This window comes from Eptatretus burgeri, chromosome 10 (assembly GCF_056783735.1).
Source record: "Eptatretus burgeri isolate ZD-2024b chromosome 10, Ebu_testis_v1, whole genome shotgun sequence".
In the NCBI taxonomy this organism is placed as follows: Eukaryota; Metazoa; Chordata; class Myxini; order Myxiniformes; family Myxinidae; genus Eptatretus; species Eptatretus burgeri.
Genome location: NC_140970.1, coordinates 37,725,055 through 37,741,263, shown reverse-complemented (window position 1 = coordinate 37,741,263; position 16,209 = coordinate 37,725,055). Strand labels below are relative to the sequence as shown.

The 16,209-nt window shown below is 39.2% G+C and overlaps 1 protein-coding gene across 2 annotated transcripts in view; it reads right to left on the bottom strand.

Annotated features, from left to right (window-relative positions):
• Window positions 1-16,209, bottom strand: part of LOC147018340 (A disintegrin and metalloproteinase with thrombospondin motifs 9-like) — a 179,035-nt gene that overhangs the window by 110,250 nt on the left and 52,576 nt on the right. For both annotated transcript variants that reach the window (XM_085897894.1, XM_085897896.1), the window contains exons 11-14: window positions 12,947-13,051; window positions 7,862-8,007; window positions 7,188-7,366; window positions 3,479-3,615 (exon numbers count right to left, since the gene is read on the bottom strand). In XM_085897894.1, the coding sequence (XP_085754020.1) occupies window positions 3,479-3,615; window positions 7,188-7,366; window positions 7,862-8,007; window positions 12,947-13,051 (567 nt within the window). The remainder of the gene's footprint in view (window positions 1-3,478; window positions 3,616-7,187; window positions 7,367-7,861; window positions 8,008-12,946; window positions 13,052-16,209) is intronic.

Genomic DNA, 16,209 nt, shown 5'->3' with positions numbered 1-16,209 from the left:
TATTGGGCACAATCCTGGACGGGTCGCCACTCCGACACAGTATACCAGCATGCTGGCACTCATTTTGCCGACCTCGGAAGTATGACGGGCCGAGTTAACCGCACCTGGTATTAATTCAACAGCTGAGCGGGATTTGAACCCAGGACCCTCGGATCTCAAGCCCACCACCCTAATCATTAAGCCAACACCAGGCATCCTCGAAGCAACTACATAAAACTAAGATTTTTTTATTTTATTTTTTACCTCTAAGCAACGACATAAATACTAAGATTTTTGGGGGTTATAGAATTTCTGGCCAATTTATATGTTTTATAACTTTAATTTTGAAAGGTAATGCGTTGTCTTTCACAATTGTTAGCAAATGAGACAGCAGGCTTAATATGCTCTCCAAAAATTTATGGCGAAATCCTCTGCATGATTATTTGTAAATCAATAAAATGAGCTTTATCATCACATTCATTTTCATAAAGCACGCTGTACAGCATGTCCCAGAATATATTATGGAACATAGAATAATTAAGATTATATTGAATATGTTATTAGTAATAGGATTGGTTAAATAATTAAGTCATTAATTAAACAATCCTACTGTCATGCGATTAGTTGACCATACTTTCAATCCAAAAATAACAACAAAAAGAGCAATCAGAGATTGTAGACCCTCGCCAGGACTTGTTTTGTGTCGTGTGTTGTGTGGTGTTTGTGTAGTTTTGTGTACTGGCGTGTTATGTAATTAATGAGACATAATTGGAACTGCCACTTTATAAATGCTGGCAGTGATGACTGGTTCAGCCATTTCAGAGAAGATTTTGAAGGTTAAAAAAAAAACAACAAGCAATATGGTTGCCGAATCACGAGACCGGTGACATCATCAAAAAAAATTGTGAACCATTTTATCCCGAGATGACCCTCAAAATTTTTCATACGATTCGGATGTAGCTTTCTACCAACGCAATGATGACATCATAACAAAGGCACCTATGATGTCATAAAGCCGAATGTCCAGATTTTTTTTTGTGTGACTTTTTTAGGTCATCTCTTCGAGCATGACCTAATAATATTGGTGTTGAGAGGAGAGGTGACGATCCGTCCGTCCGTCCATCCGTTCACAATGAAGTTGAAGCGGGAGATCTGGTCATTAGTGATCCTGATAGAGGTCGATGAGACGTACACGATGGTATGACTTTCAAGGTCACCGAAGGTCAAGGTCAAGGTCACGAGGCCTTTGAAGTTGCGAAAATGACGATTTTCAAATTCTATCTCCGCCATTTCTCAAGCGATCTTGAATTTGATTGTGGCATATGAATCTATGGGACAATATCTAAATTTGGTCAGAACGGATTTTCGATATTTGCTTTCGTTTTCGTGTCACATGACTTCAATGTTGGCAAAAAATGCGAAAATGACGATTTTCAAAATCTATCTCCTCCTACATTTCTCAAGCAATCTTGAATTTGATTGTGGCATATTAATCTATGGGACAATATCTAAATTTGCTTGGGCCGGATTTTCGATATTCGCTTTCGTTTTCATGTCACGTGACTTCAAAGTTGGCAAAAAATGCGAAAATGACGATTTTCAAAATCTATCTCCTCCTACATTTCTCAAGCGATCTTGAATTTGAATGTGGCATATAAATCTATGGGACAATATCTAAATTTGGTCAGGCCGGATTTTCGATATTCACTTTCGTTTTCGCGTCACGTGACTTCAAAGTTTGCAAAAACTGCCCTACCTTCAGGAGGCTATATATTTTCTCGCAGAGATGACCGTCACTCCCGCACGGGGGTAATTTTTGTTTCTTTAATTCACCATGCATGTTCTCAGGGGGTGTGTGTCATCAAAGTAATGTGCACTATATCAAATGGTCACATGTGGGAAAGTTTAAATTTCCTCTGTTGACTGGTTTTCGATATATGCTCTTAACAAAATGCAGACACATACGTATGAACACAACCGATTGCTTAACCCCACTTTTTGCTTCGTGTACATCGTGTAAGAAAATAAAAGTTACTTATTTTACGTTCCATTGTGATTTATACCTGGGACACCCAAAATAATCTAATAATCTAATTTATAATAAAAAATAAGTTAAACCGTTTTTTCAAAGAGAAAGGGCACATAAGCCAGCTGGCTACATAAATCTATAATGTAAGAGGAGCTCGGTCTCGGTGTGCCTGCCTGTGTCCATCCTTCCCTGCGCCCGTCCATCCCTGTGTCCGCCCGTCCACAATTGTCCTATCAGGGGTACCACTAATCAAGTCCAATCTGCAAATAGTATGATATAGTTGAGTAAGGTTTCAAACAGTATGATATAGTTGAGTAAGGTGAGGATAGATCAGCCAGTTTCAATTTACACTGAAACAAAAACTCTTCCTCCTTCATATTCTTCTTCCCTTGTAATAATCGTGAGTCTCATTCAATCCCGTTTCTCATATCGATTAGATTCAGAAAATGCTTGCTATATTCAATACCGTACATTTTTTTCAACACTTCCATTTTATTCATATAACAGTAAGTAATATATCGCCCGATCAAACAGTATTTTTGATTTTGCACCGCCTTTCGCTCTACTTGCAACACAGGTGAGAAAAAGATACGGAAAAGCAGCCAATATTTCAATAATTTATTTGCATGATTTTTAAAGGGTGAAAGATAATTTTTTGCCGGGTACCCCTTCCAGTGATACTTATTGCCTCTATGATGTTTATTTTGAGTCGTTTTGGACATATAACGGTGGAAAAGGTGAAGGTTTGTACCTCTTTTTTTTCTCTCTGTACAAAAGCTCTCTGTAAGTGAAACATTTTGACTCTATCTGATCTGATTTCTTGTTGGAGGGGCAAAAGATGTTACAGTTAGTAAGTGTCTTCATAAAGAAAGGTGTTTCATTATTATTATTTTTATTATTATTATTATCATCTTTGTCACGCGATCACCTTAATGTACAATGACCATATTTGTATTATCATCAACACTATCTCAACATTGTTTGTTGTTTTTCTCATGTTTTAATGCACCATGTAATATGAATCTATAAAAACAACATAAATGAAAACAGACTAAACCCGTTCTCTGCCCTTTCTCCAAAAGGACAGATGTGTGATGAAAAATTACGACTTCTGTTGTTTAACCAACTTTCAACAATTTATATCCATTATATTACCGAATTTTAAGTTTATAAATCATACGGCTCTGCTCTGTGTTGTTAATTATGTCAGTAACGTAGCTTTATAGTGTCTGCTTCACAGTCAGCAATCTCTCTGATCCTCACCACAACAGGATGACCACCTGTCTAACACGAGGTCCTGGCTATGAAATGGCTTTCGCAAAAACATCATGTGATATCATGGTGGTTTGAAACCCACACAAAAATGCTTTGGGATTAAAGTGCTTCAGAGTTCCCCCTGCGAATCAAAACATGTGGTAAGCAACTTGCTCCCCAACTGCAGCCATAAAAGCGAGGAAGAACCAGACTAACCCTGCAAAGCCCCTGCACGCAGACGTCTGTGCTCCCGGGATCACAGGGTGTGCCATCGATTACCCGATCGCGTAGTTGGTAGTACGCTGTAGTGCTAGCAACGCGGCAGAACAACTTGCACCGGTCCTTCTGCAGAACTGCAAGACAAACAACATGAAGTGCTTTTAATTACTGCATGGGATTTTCAGTTTCCTGCAAGCAAAGTATGTTGTTACACAAATCATATGTGCTTAATCAGATTTCAAATAATATCTTTGGGACACAACGTTCTATCTGGAGCAGGGCAGCCATGCAGCAGTGGGCCAAGTGCTTTTTAAATGCCACTTTTACTCCCACTTCTTCGATTCTTTAATGCCCACATTTATTCCAACATCTCTTGTCTGAGGTCAGGAGGGAAGTTTTCACCAAATCTTTCACAAACTGGCTGGTCAAGGTATGACAGTCAAATGAACATGACAGGAATTTGGAATTTGTTCAGGGTGCTGGCAATAACTCGCCAACTCTTTGTGAAAGGCACCGCAGGATCTTTAACGTCCATCAACAGCCCATGCTAGTCGATGGGTCTTCCAGTTTAAGATCCTCTTTATGGACAGCACACACATTAATGCATCGCCCTGCATGCGAAACACCATGGTGTTCATCACAAAGTTGAGATTTTAACCTTGGTAACAGCTCAAAGGTGAGGGTGCATACCTCTAAACTATACTGCCAACCTAAACTATTTAGTTACCATTAAATTATCTAGATTACTTAAATTTAACTGAGTTCATGACTGAATGAATGACTAAATAAACGAATGCAGTGGGAACAAATTGAGAAAAAATAAAATTGAGAAAGGGGAGTTGGGTGAAAAAGAAAACAAGTCATGGGGTCAGTAAAGGGGACCTGGAAAGGATGGGGGAGAAAATGGAAAGGAAATTGGGAGGAGATAAAGTAGAAATAAGAGGAAATGAGGAATGTATGGCAATATGGGCATGGTGGGTTTAAACACTCCCCAAGCCATCCAAGGCTTTCTATTTTTTTGTTTGCAGTAAATAAGATTTTTGGAGAGTTTTATCAGAATGTATTAAATAATTGGGTGCAATGTTACAGTGCTCTGGCAGTACTCCATGACACGAAGGCATCCCACCTTAAGCAGTCAAATATAATTTCATTTGTTTTTATTGGCTGACGATAAGTCTGAGTCATACAGTAAATTATAAGTAACTTGCTTTATATGCACAATAGCAAATTAATTTTTTGTGAATTGATGATATATACATTATCCTGGTAATGTGATCGTGAAGTCGGTGATAGCATGTTTGCCACAAACATCACATTCTGGACCTGTTTGCAAGGAACATTTTCTTGCTAAATCTGATGTTTTTGCTACAATGCCAGCACAAAGTGCTGCACCATCGTGTGTGCCATTATGCAAAATCAATGCTTCAGCTAGGACTGGCAGGATGGCTTGGAGGTATGCACAACACCCACTCACCTCTGAGCCATCTTGAATCTCAGTCCAGCTACAAACTGTCATCCAGGTTTCTCGCAGGCCACCCTGGACAAATTACAAAATCCTACCCTAACCTACAGGGGGCATTGCATCAGCAGCCCAACCATGCCCCCAGACAATGTTGCTACTCACAGCCTTGTGCTGCAGATGAAAGAAGAAGAAGAATACTTCACATAGCTCTCTCAACTGCATCTACACTAATAAATGGCAATGTCCGTTTATCCTCCATAACTGCAAAACTATGAAACCTATCAGCCTGAAACTTTGCATACATACTAAGGAAACTCCAAGGAAGTGCAAGAGTGAAAATTTGGTGTTTGGGTTAATTAAAACACCCCTTTTGAAGATAATTAACGGCCTTATTTAATTATATATTTATCAGGTGATCCTCAGCCACCTCGCTCTCTGTGGTCTTAAGGCATATCATGGGTTACCTCACTGGGATCTGAAGCCACCATGTTTTTTGGCCTGCTCAACCATGTCATGACTTGGATGGTGGTTGGTGGAACAGGCCACACGTATCCAGATGGTAGTTATCTCCACACTTATCCGGATGGTGGTTATGTCCAGATGGTGGTCATCTCCATACGTGTCTGGACGGTGGTTATCTCTGGACGTGTCAGGATGGTGGTTATGCCCGGACAGACGCTCCCCTCACACGACCTTACCTTGCCCTCCCCTCAAGCTGCCTTCCCCTTGCCTCCCCTTATGCCACCTTCCCCTCCCCTCCCCTCATGCCGCCTCCCCTCCCTCATGCCGCTTTCCCATTCCCTCCCCTCCCCCTCTTGCTGCCTCCCCTTCCCACGTGCTGTCTCCCCTCCCCACGACAGGTTGTATTTGCTAGTTTATTAATACATCGAAGAAAATGAATCTTCAGCAAAAACGGTCACTTAAAGCCAGTAATGACTTCCATACAAGATGCTTCAGAACCGTAATGATCTCTCTTTTCATTTAGACAGGTTGTAATTGAATGCAAACAACACTGTACCTCAAAGCCTTTGTTCTCAAATCTTTAATTGCTTGTGGCTTTTGTGATTATGTGATCTCCATGCATTTTTAAGTATTTTGTCTTGCAATGACACTTAGTCTTGCAATAAATGGTACATTAAAATAATTGGTAAACATCCCTCGACCTATGTATACAGAGAGGGAGATGAATTGATTTTTAAAAATGATTTGAGAAAAGGCAGAGAAGTGGAGAGGATAGTGGATAAAAGATAAAGGAGATCGAGAGGATGTATAAGTAGGGGAAGGTAAAGGAGGAGAGCTTATACAAAGGGCAGATGGGAAAGTAGGCAAAATAATTACACTATTTTTTACACACTTCATATGTTGATGGCCCATGATCATGAAGGAGTCTACAGTAAATGATGTTTAAAAATAAATTAAACCTACATTTGTAACAAAATAGTTACCTTGCATTATCTTTATCACAGTGCAATGGAGAGTGGCAACTTTGTCGGATTTTCTATTCTGATACTCTTAATGCTGGAGTTGGCCCAATTATGGTATTTGTGTCAGGAATCGTGTTGCGGTGTGAGAGATTGTTTCAAATGTAAGAGGTTGTTGAATTTTGGGCTAAGGTCCAGCATAGAAAAAAGACCGCAGGCCGTGGGAAGCCGTGCCAGAGATTTGGTGAAGATGAATTGACTGCAGTCCGACAAAAATGATATCTTCAAATCCACATCTGCCTCGCAGTGCAATGTAGCCCGTGTGAGCCTCAACATACACACTCATGTGCATTTCTCATCATAATGAAGTAACATAAGATGAAATGTCGAGTGTGCATGATTTGTCATCGCGACTTGCATTTCCTTGTTTTAAACTGATGGCAAATTATCTTTGGTCCACAAACAGACCCAATAGTTGACTTTACCTATCCTAAAATAAAAGTAATGTTGTGATAATGTGCTCTGTTTAAAGCTAATCAAATTATGAACTGCATTAACAGGTAAAAGGTGAGTATGTGTCAAAGCAGCAAATGCTGTAAAACATAAGCATACATCCATGAGGACAAGACCATAAATATCCTTTACAATTTATGAATCAATTTATCGAAGATTCATTCCACATTTAAGATAATATTTTACAAATGCATGTATTTGTGTAAAAAAAAAAAAAATTTTAAAGGTGCTTTAAGAGGACAATCAAAGAGAACAACTCACACCTCATCATCAAGCAATTAATAGAGCAAAGAAAGCAGCAGAAACGTACTGCCACTGTACTTTGGGACCCAATGGGTGTTTGTCGGGAGTCCATTAATGTTGAAATGCTTTCCATCATAAGTTGAGCACTGTTGCTCACGAAAGCCCAACCCTTGCACGCAGGCCTCAGTGTTGCATGAGCGAAACCGCGTATGGCGTCCAATGCAGTATTGACCTCCTTGCCGAGGCCTGGCACAAAGGGGAATGAAGACAACCAAGTCAGGCAGGAGTAAAGACTTGGCAGATATCAAATGAGAAATATTTTTTATGGAGAGCTATATATATATATATATATATATATATATATATATATATATATATATATTTATAATTATTTATATTTATAAATATTTATATATATATATATATATATATATATATATTAGTCGTTTTTGTTTTTTCAAAATGCCTTGGACACCGGGATACTGTAGCATGTGGGGCTTCGGCCGGGACAGCATATAAATTTTGATTAATTATTTAACAGCTTCACCAGGGTGAAGTATATATATATATATATATATATATATATATATATATATATATATATATATATATATATATATATATATATATATATATATATATATATTGTTAAATGCATCAAAGTATGTATAATCGCAATGCACTGTGACTCAAAACTACTTGATGTGTATGATGTAGGATGAAGTGTTATGGCTGACTTACTGAGGGTTGTCGCACTGTCGCATGGATGAACGGATTCCACTTCCACAAGTCCTGGAACAAGCCGAAAATGGAGCCCACATTCCCCAAGCACCATTGACAGGCTGCATCTCGGGCTCACGTGGAACACACATGCCATGCCAACAGTGCTGTCCAAGACGTGAATATGAAAAATAGAAGGAGGAAGAACCACTGATTACACTATGTAATCTTTCCCATCATGGCCATATTATAAAAAGCCCTTCAGCTTAATATTAATTAATCAATCCAATGATTCTATCATCCCCATTCTTTTTACATTTTGCATTTTTTAGTGTTTTATCTTTTTCACTTTCACTGCATCCAGCCAATGGTCGAAGGTATTTTAAAGTGAAGCGACATCAGCTTGTCTATGCTTTGCATTTGTTGCTGTTAAGAAATTCAGCGTTCCATTCCGAGATAAAGGGCCATGTGTGTTGGGTGCAAGCCCATTTCTCGCTTCCCATATAAAGCTTAATGTGAGACAGGCACAGGAATCCAAAAGGGAATTCTTAAACAAAGAAGGACTATGCAGCCATTCCATTATGTTACTTTAACATGATAGGTTGTAGAGGCATGCATTGTGAGATGAGTAAATGAACAATAAGATCAACTATCCTCTTCTTTTCTCAACAGAAATGTTTTCTCAAAACATGTGGTATGTATTGTTGTGGTAGTGGAAAGACCCTGGGGTGTCTGTTGCATTCAACACACAAGTGATCCTTCGTTTAGATATCTCCATTGTAATTGTATTTAGTTAGGTTACCTTTCCCCTCATCGCAGGGACAGGGAAACTGCATTGTGTGTGATTAGCTGGTTCAATCCCATTTGTGATTCTCCACTTTCCTGAAATCCTTCTCATCAATCCCTTCCAATATCTCTCTCCCCATCCCTCTCAAACCTCTCCTTCCCCACATTTTCCTAAAAACCCATTTCATCATCAATCTCAGGTTCCAATCCCTCTCATCAATCCCTTCCAAATCATTCCATCATCAATCCATTTTAATCCTTTTTTCAAATCCCTCTTAAACCTTGCCTCCTCTACACCTTCCCATAGCACAAACCATACACGCATGACAAGATCCACGCATTATATGACAATGACAGTATAAAACACACATTCAAAGGCATTTCCACACTATTTCTGCACTAAGAGTGAGGGGAAGTGCAAAGTGGACAAGGAAAAAGGAGAGACCCATGGTGGCAAGGCAAGGGTTACTAGACCAAATATCTGAGGGGATATGGGCCTCGTGCACCATTGGAAACACGACACGCGTGGGTCAAAGCGTGTTACAGCAATCTTTGCTCCCAGAAGCAATGCCTCACTCCAAGCCCCATAAAAGATGGTACATTTCAGAGAATGGGGCTAACTTGCAACCAAGGAATGGAGCGAGAGACCATGAGAGCCTGCCTACCTGCTTGCATCCGAGAGCTGCTTGCTTTGTCTGGAGGGACGGAGCGGGACGAGCTGTGCTGGAGCGAGGCTTGAAGAGCGAACGGTGGCATGAGTTCCTTGGGATGCAGTGGCCTTACATACTGACTTACATGATTTTTCCTTTCTATTTCTACCTTCTAATTGATCGACTTGAGATACACAAGAGAGCGATAAAGAGAGCCGTCAATGACTACCCTCTTGACCCATCTGGGCGAGGGATTGACATGCATATCACACCTTTCCTCGAGAACCTACATTACATACGCTGCACCTCTCCCAACCTAATTTCCCCGGAGTGACTGAGGCACATGTCTTGTATGCGGAAATAAGTTAAGATTGCTAACGGGGTCTTCATGTGCATAATGGCTAAGTTATGTCCTTTGTGACACTGCATTCTGTAAATACTTGGTCTTGGAAAAATCTTGGAAAAATCTCTTTGTTGACAATCTCAAAGTTAAGTTTCCGGTCGTTATCTGTCCCGTTTTAACTGTTTATTTTTCTCACCTACATGTTACTGTGTGTTCCGAGTTCGGTTTTGTTTCAAAAATCGTGCTATTTTGTGAGATTTTGTCGAACTTGTCTTCCCGGGTGCTTGAGGCCTACCCTTGAGGCTTGAGGCCTACCGGTTCCCCTTGGCGTACGATCATGTTTATTTGTTTTTCTCCCCATTAGCTTCAATTTCTAACTTCCCCACTTTCCTTACGTCCCCCATCCCTCCCAACTCATCACTCTATTTCTTATCTCAAATCAAAAAAAATAAAAAATAAAAAACCGATACCTTTCTCCTTTCACACTCATGAGTCTCGAATCTTCTTCTTCTTCATCTCCTCTTCTTCCTACTCTTCTTCTTACTTGATTTTTCTTACAACTTCCATGACCTAATCTGTTGAAAACTCTCTCAAACATTAATAATAATAACAAAAACGATCTCTTATAATGCTTCATCTTCCTCTTTCACACGTGTGGTACTCTTTAATGTGTCATAATGCAAGACTCTTCTTGTTCTGACAATCTCTTTTGGATTGGCCCAATGGGATCGTCTTCGGGCATTATGTCGAGCCTCTTTGTGAGCTCTAATGGAAGCATCTGAGTGAGCCATTTGTCTACATATAGTGTTTTGGGCCCGTTCTTGCATTGCAAAGGAATGTTGACGTGCCTGCATTCGTTCTTTAGCAGCGGAATTTTCTCATGATCTGAAGTCGTTATCTTATCGGCGTGTTCTTTTTCTAGCTCTCTCACATTCTTGTTCAGCTATCATCTCTGTCACATTTGCTCTTCTGGCTTGCATATGTTGCCTGCCTAGCTTGCTCTCACTTTTCATCATCAGTTTTCATCCCTTTCACTAGCATGATTGGATAGAGAAGAGGAACAGGATTGAGGAGGAAGAAGGAGGAAGAGTGGTTAAAGTATTAGAAAGTCATGAAGCTGTCGGTGTGGTAAAATTTTCCATGGATAATAGTTTCCTAATGTCTCGAATGGAATACGTAACCATGCCAACGTTATTTTTCAACCAATTACCTTTAAAACAGCAGACAATGAGGTGAGGGTAAAGGGCAGGTGTTGGGGTTCAAAACCCCAAACGGACGTTTTTTGGAAGCGAAATATGTTGCCAGTAAAAGAAGAAGAAGAAGAAGAAGATGATGTGGTGTGCAGAGATACCGTGAAACACTCTGCTGGGACCTGTATAGGTCGCCTGACATGAACGGTGATCTTACACACTTGTGGCGCCACTGATTATTAATAAACAATTAATATTAACAAAGAGATGCATAGTATTAAAGAATACTTTATTTTTTAATTATTTTTGTACATCAAGGCTCGCGAAAGAGCAAGAACACAGAACAGACAATGATGTTCATGGCAGCAATGAAAGGTTATGGATTATGGTACGTCCAATTAATTAATGGGAATGGGAAATGGGAATGGGTCAAAACATTGGGCAGGATTTCTTTGGTGTGCTTCTGGCATAAATGCACAAATGCATGAACATACAGCGTATGAGCAGTAAGCAGAGCCTCGATTGTTCCTGAAATCAAAAATTCTTAAAAACACGGGTGGTGCATAGGCACAGAACGCTGGTTTGATTGCTCGATGCCTTGAAAAATACAACTTAGGAAATGTAATCAATCCAAAACACTGATATTGCCGATTGTGTGTGTGTGTGTGTTTGTGTGTTTGTGTGTTTGTGTGTTTGTGTGTGTGTGTGTGTGTGTGTGTGTGTGTGTGTGTGTGTGTGTGTGTGTGTGTGTGTGTGTGTGTGTGTGTGTGTGTGTGTGTGTGTGTGTGTGTGTGTGTGTGTGTGTGTGTGTGTGTGTGTGTGTGTGTGTGTGTGTGTGTGTGTGTGTGTGTGTATATTCGATAAATTGAGAAAAATTAAAATTAAGAAAGGGAAGAAAGATCTATGAGTGGAAAAGAAAATTAATTAGGGGGGAAAAAGAGAATAAGGGGGACTGAAAAGGATGGGGAAGAAAAAGGAAAGGAGTTTGGGAGGAGATAAGGTCGTAATAAGAGGAGATGGGGAATGTATAGTGCATAGGGGGGCGGTCAGTTCCAACACTCCCCAAGGCCTTCTAAGTTTTGTTTGTAGTGATCTCATAACATTTTTGAAGAGCTTTACCAGAATTTATTAAATAATTGGGTGAAGTACGACAGGGATGTTGTAGTACTCCACGACACTAGGGCATTCTACCTTGACTGGTTAATTACATTTAAATGTTTTTTTTTCTTGACTGACTGATAATTGTCAGAGAGCTAAATTGAAATCAACTTGCTTATCTGTACAATAGCAAATGGACTTTTGTGAGTACCATATTCCATTCCCTTCTGGGGGCACATTGGGATAAATACAATGATATGCAATGTGAAAAAAGGGAGCTCATTTTTACACCCTCCGCCCCCCTCAACCTTCTCACACTTCTCTTTGCTTGGTATGAACAGCATAACTATGATTGATATAACTGTCATAGTGCATAGTATGCCCTGGCACCCTGGTTTAACTGATGCAGTTTTCTGCTTTCTTCCAAATAAGTTGATTAACTTTGAAGAGTTGTATTAAAAAGTTTACTTTAACACTGCACTGTCGTGTCATTTTTGCATTCAGATGAATGAATAAACTTCATGTCCAAATTCGATTAAACTTGTCGCGCATGGCCACAAACTTGTCACCCAAATATGGTGGGTTGATACGGCTAAGAGACCTGTCCAAAGGCCTATTCTTGCAAAAGATGCCATGGATTTTTTTATCAGCCAAACGACAACAAATGAGACAAATTGGTGATACATTTTCAAATCATGATCCACAATACAGTATCAACTGCTATAATCACACAAGAATGGCAATATTAATTGGACTTCACTCTCCTACAGATCAAGCCGTGGGACCACAAAGCTCAGAGGCAAGTGTATTAACAAATTAACGATACATTTTGGATAAGTCCAAAGGATAAGTAACTGTTCAAAGTTGAAGGTTGATCTGAGCAAGTAGATACAAGGTACAACGTGTTGTACAATGTTAATTCTACACAGCACCAAGAGAAATGGAAAGTTTTCAACAGCACAAATTCACAAGCAAGACTTCAACAGCACAAGTGGTGAGTATGTCATAACTGCAGCGATCAATAAGAGCCTTCTCTTACCATTCCTGCTCCGCAATCTGTGCCATCTGCTAGTGGCATGTGCTGTGTACGGCATCCCCTGTGTGTTCCAGCAGCACTGGAACACCACAACCGTTTGCACTGTTTCTGCACACGCACACGTGCACGTATACACCACACACACACACACACACACACACACACACACACACACACACACACACACACACACACACACACACACACACACACACACACACACACCTTTTAATTCTCAGAAGATTAACTTCATGACAAATATAGGGTTTCTTCAAACCCCATTATGCCTTTAAAACCGTAATAAGTGAAAGATTTGAAGATTTTCACATCCTGGTTTCATCCCCAATTGGAATAAAGACAATTTTAAAAAATGATTGAGCTGATTAAAATGTGTTGCGATGAATCCGGGTATTGCAAATTGCATCGTGAAACAGCTTTGTGAAGCAAGAGTTACCAACACATTTAGCAGGGAAAGAAAAACAAAAGGTTTCAACAAATAATAGACAGCAAAAATATACATGTACAAAAGGGTTTCTCTGTATAATGTATGACTGCTAGGCCAATTGCACAATTAAAGAGTGAAATCACAATGCAAATTAAAGAAGCAACCAAATAATGAGTAAATAAAAATCATATATACAGTATACAAAGAAAAGGAAAGATGGATGAAAAGTAAAAGGAAGAAAAAACGAACTCTAATAATGTAGCACATATGGTGGAAAAGATCCACAAGGAAAGAAATATTATTGTTACGACAGCAATGCAGCCCCAGGTCCGACTCAAGGTTTAGATTAAATTGTTGACAGAAGGAGGTAGAGGGGGGAACACATGAAGAACCAACACTGGAAGCCAGTGGCACTAAAATGGTACGAGAAAACGCCTGTGCATATGAACATTGCATCTGGAACCAAAGAAGCATGTATGCAACAGACATACAAACATTGAAGATTCCCAGATGCTCAGAAAAAATGGCCACAATTTGTCTCATATTAACATTGTGGTGACAACCTCCACCATAATGTCAACCCAACCCACTTACGCTTACTTACAGTGCAATTTGCAGTGTTTCACTCCTTTCTCCTGTTCATTCATACCCCAGCTTATAGTGTCCATCGGTACCCCACTGACAGTTCAGCATCATGTTACTCCACATGTCAGTGTTACCCCACTGACAGGTCACACAGTTACCCCACTGATGTCAGCTTGCTCTTCCATGAGCCTCGATGTTGAAAATAAAAAATATACATGTTGAGGAAGGCACCTCTGCTTTTTTTTTAAGTTCTGCCCTTATGTAAATGTCACCTAATCTCTCGAATGCCAATTCATGACAAATGCATAATTCCTGACTATTTACTGATATTACATGTGCTTGCCATTAAAGCATCACATATGTGTGTGTATATATATATATATATATATATATATATATATATATATATATATATATAAATATATATATATATATATATATATATATATATATATATATATATATATATATATAAATATATATATATATATATATATATATATATATAAATATATATATATATATATAAATATATATATATATATATATATATATATATATATATATATATAATATATATATATATATATATATATATATATATATATATAAATATATATATATATATATATATATATATATATATATATATATATATATATATATATATATATATATATATATATATATATATATATATATATATATATATATATATATGTCATCATCACACCATTTTAAAGCCTTTATTCCTGAGCAGGAGTCAGCTTTTTGTGGGCTCCAATCATGGTACCCTTTCTTGTGGCAATGTTTTTACAGCCGGATGCCCTTCCTGACGCCAACCCTTGAGTCGCCTTAGACCCTGCAGGGATAATTACCAGTATACTGGTGCTCATTTCGCCGACTTTCAGAAGGATGACAGGCTGAGTCAACCCCCCTGATGCTAACTCAGCGGCCAGCGGGGCTCAAACTCAGGACCCCAAGCCACCGCCTTAACCACTGATAGATCTTAACCAACTGATATTAAAGATCGGTATTAAAGTGTGGTTCCATCAAAGCGGGATGTCTTGGTATCTGGTTATCATTGCCAGCAGTTATAAAGTGGCAGATCTAGTTTTGTCTCTTATTAATTACGTAACACACCAGTACAATCTCTGATTGCTCTTTCTCATTTTGTTTTGCTTTATCCTTATCCTTATCTAAACTTCCCTTAGCCCCTTCCCTGGAGTGGCTTTATGCCACGTTTGAGGCAATTTCCATTGAAGAAAAATCTGCAGGCAAAAAGCCTGATGTTGGCTTAATGGTTAAGGTAGCTGGCTTAATATCTTAGGGTTTTGACTTTGAGCCCTGTTTCCCGATGAAATAACATCAGGTGAGTTGACTCAGCCTGTCATCCTTCCGAGGTCAGCAAAATGAGTACCAGCTTACTGATAAGAGGGGCACTGCATCAGCGGCACAGCCAACCTTCCAGAAATGATGCAACCAGCAGTCACAGGCTGCATGCAAAACAACAACTGCAGGCAAAAGGCATCAGCAGCATGGTCATTTTAGTATCGGCAGAATGGAGTACCCACCTAATGAGACGTGTTCCTGAGGGAATGATTGTATGGATCAGAATCTGCTGCCTGTACGTACCTGCCTGAAATAATTGTACCTTCAAATTTACGTAAATATCTTACACCCTTGACTCAGATGGAATTGCACACTTGGCCTGATCCACCCCCATAATTCAATGCAACTGTTGCACAATAACTGTTTCCTTGTTCCCAATATGCCTTTGAACAAATTGCCGTTGATTATCGCCAAACTGTTCAAAGTTGGACGTGTCTGTAAAAAGCATCTTCTTTCAGGTTTTCTCATCCTCTTTTTTCATTTCGTTGCCAATTTCAGCCTTTCTATTTGGTTGAGACCACCTTGTGCTCAATGTGTATCTTGGTGTTCTTGAATAAATATTAACACCTTTACTTGCAGATAGGTCATTCACAAAATCTCTATTGGATTATTGTCCATCATATTGAAAACACAATCTGAGGTCGTAAACATCACTTCGGCTTTGGGCTGTCTTCCTTGACCATTTAGATTGTCAACAGTACTAGTTTTGCATGTCCTAAGTATTTGCATATATATAGCTCCTGCTCAAAGATGAAGTCGGGCTGCAATCGACCACGTGGAACAGCCTTCACTAGCTAAGATTTTGATTTGTCATGTGATATTTCCTTTCCAGGAGCCATGATGT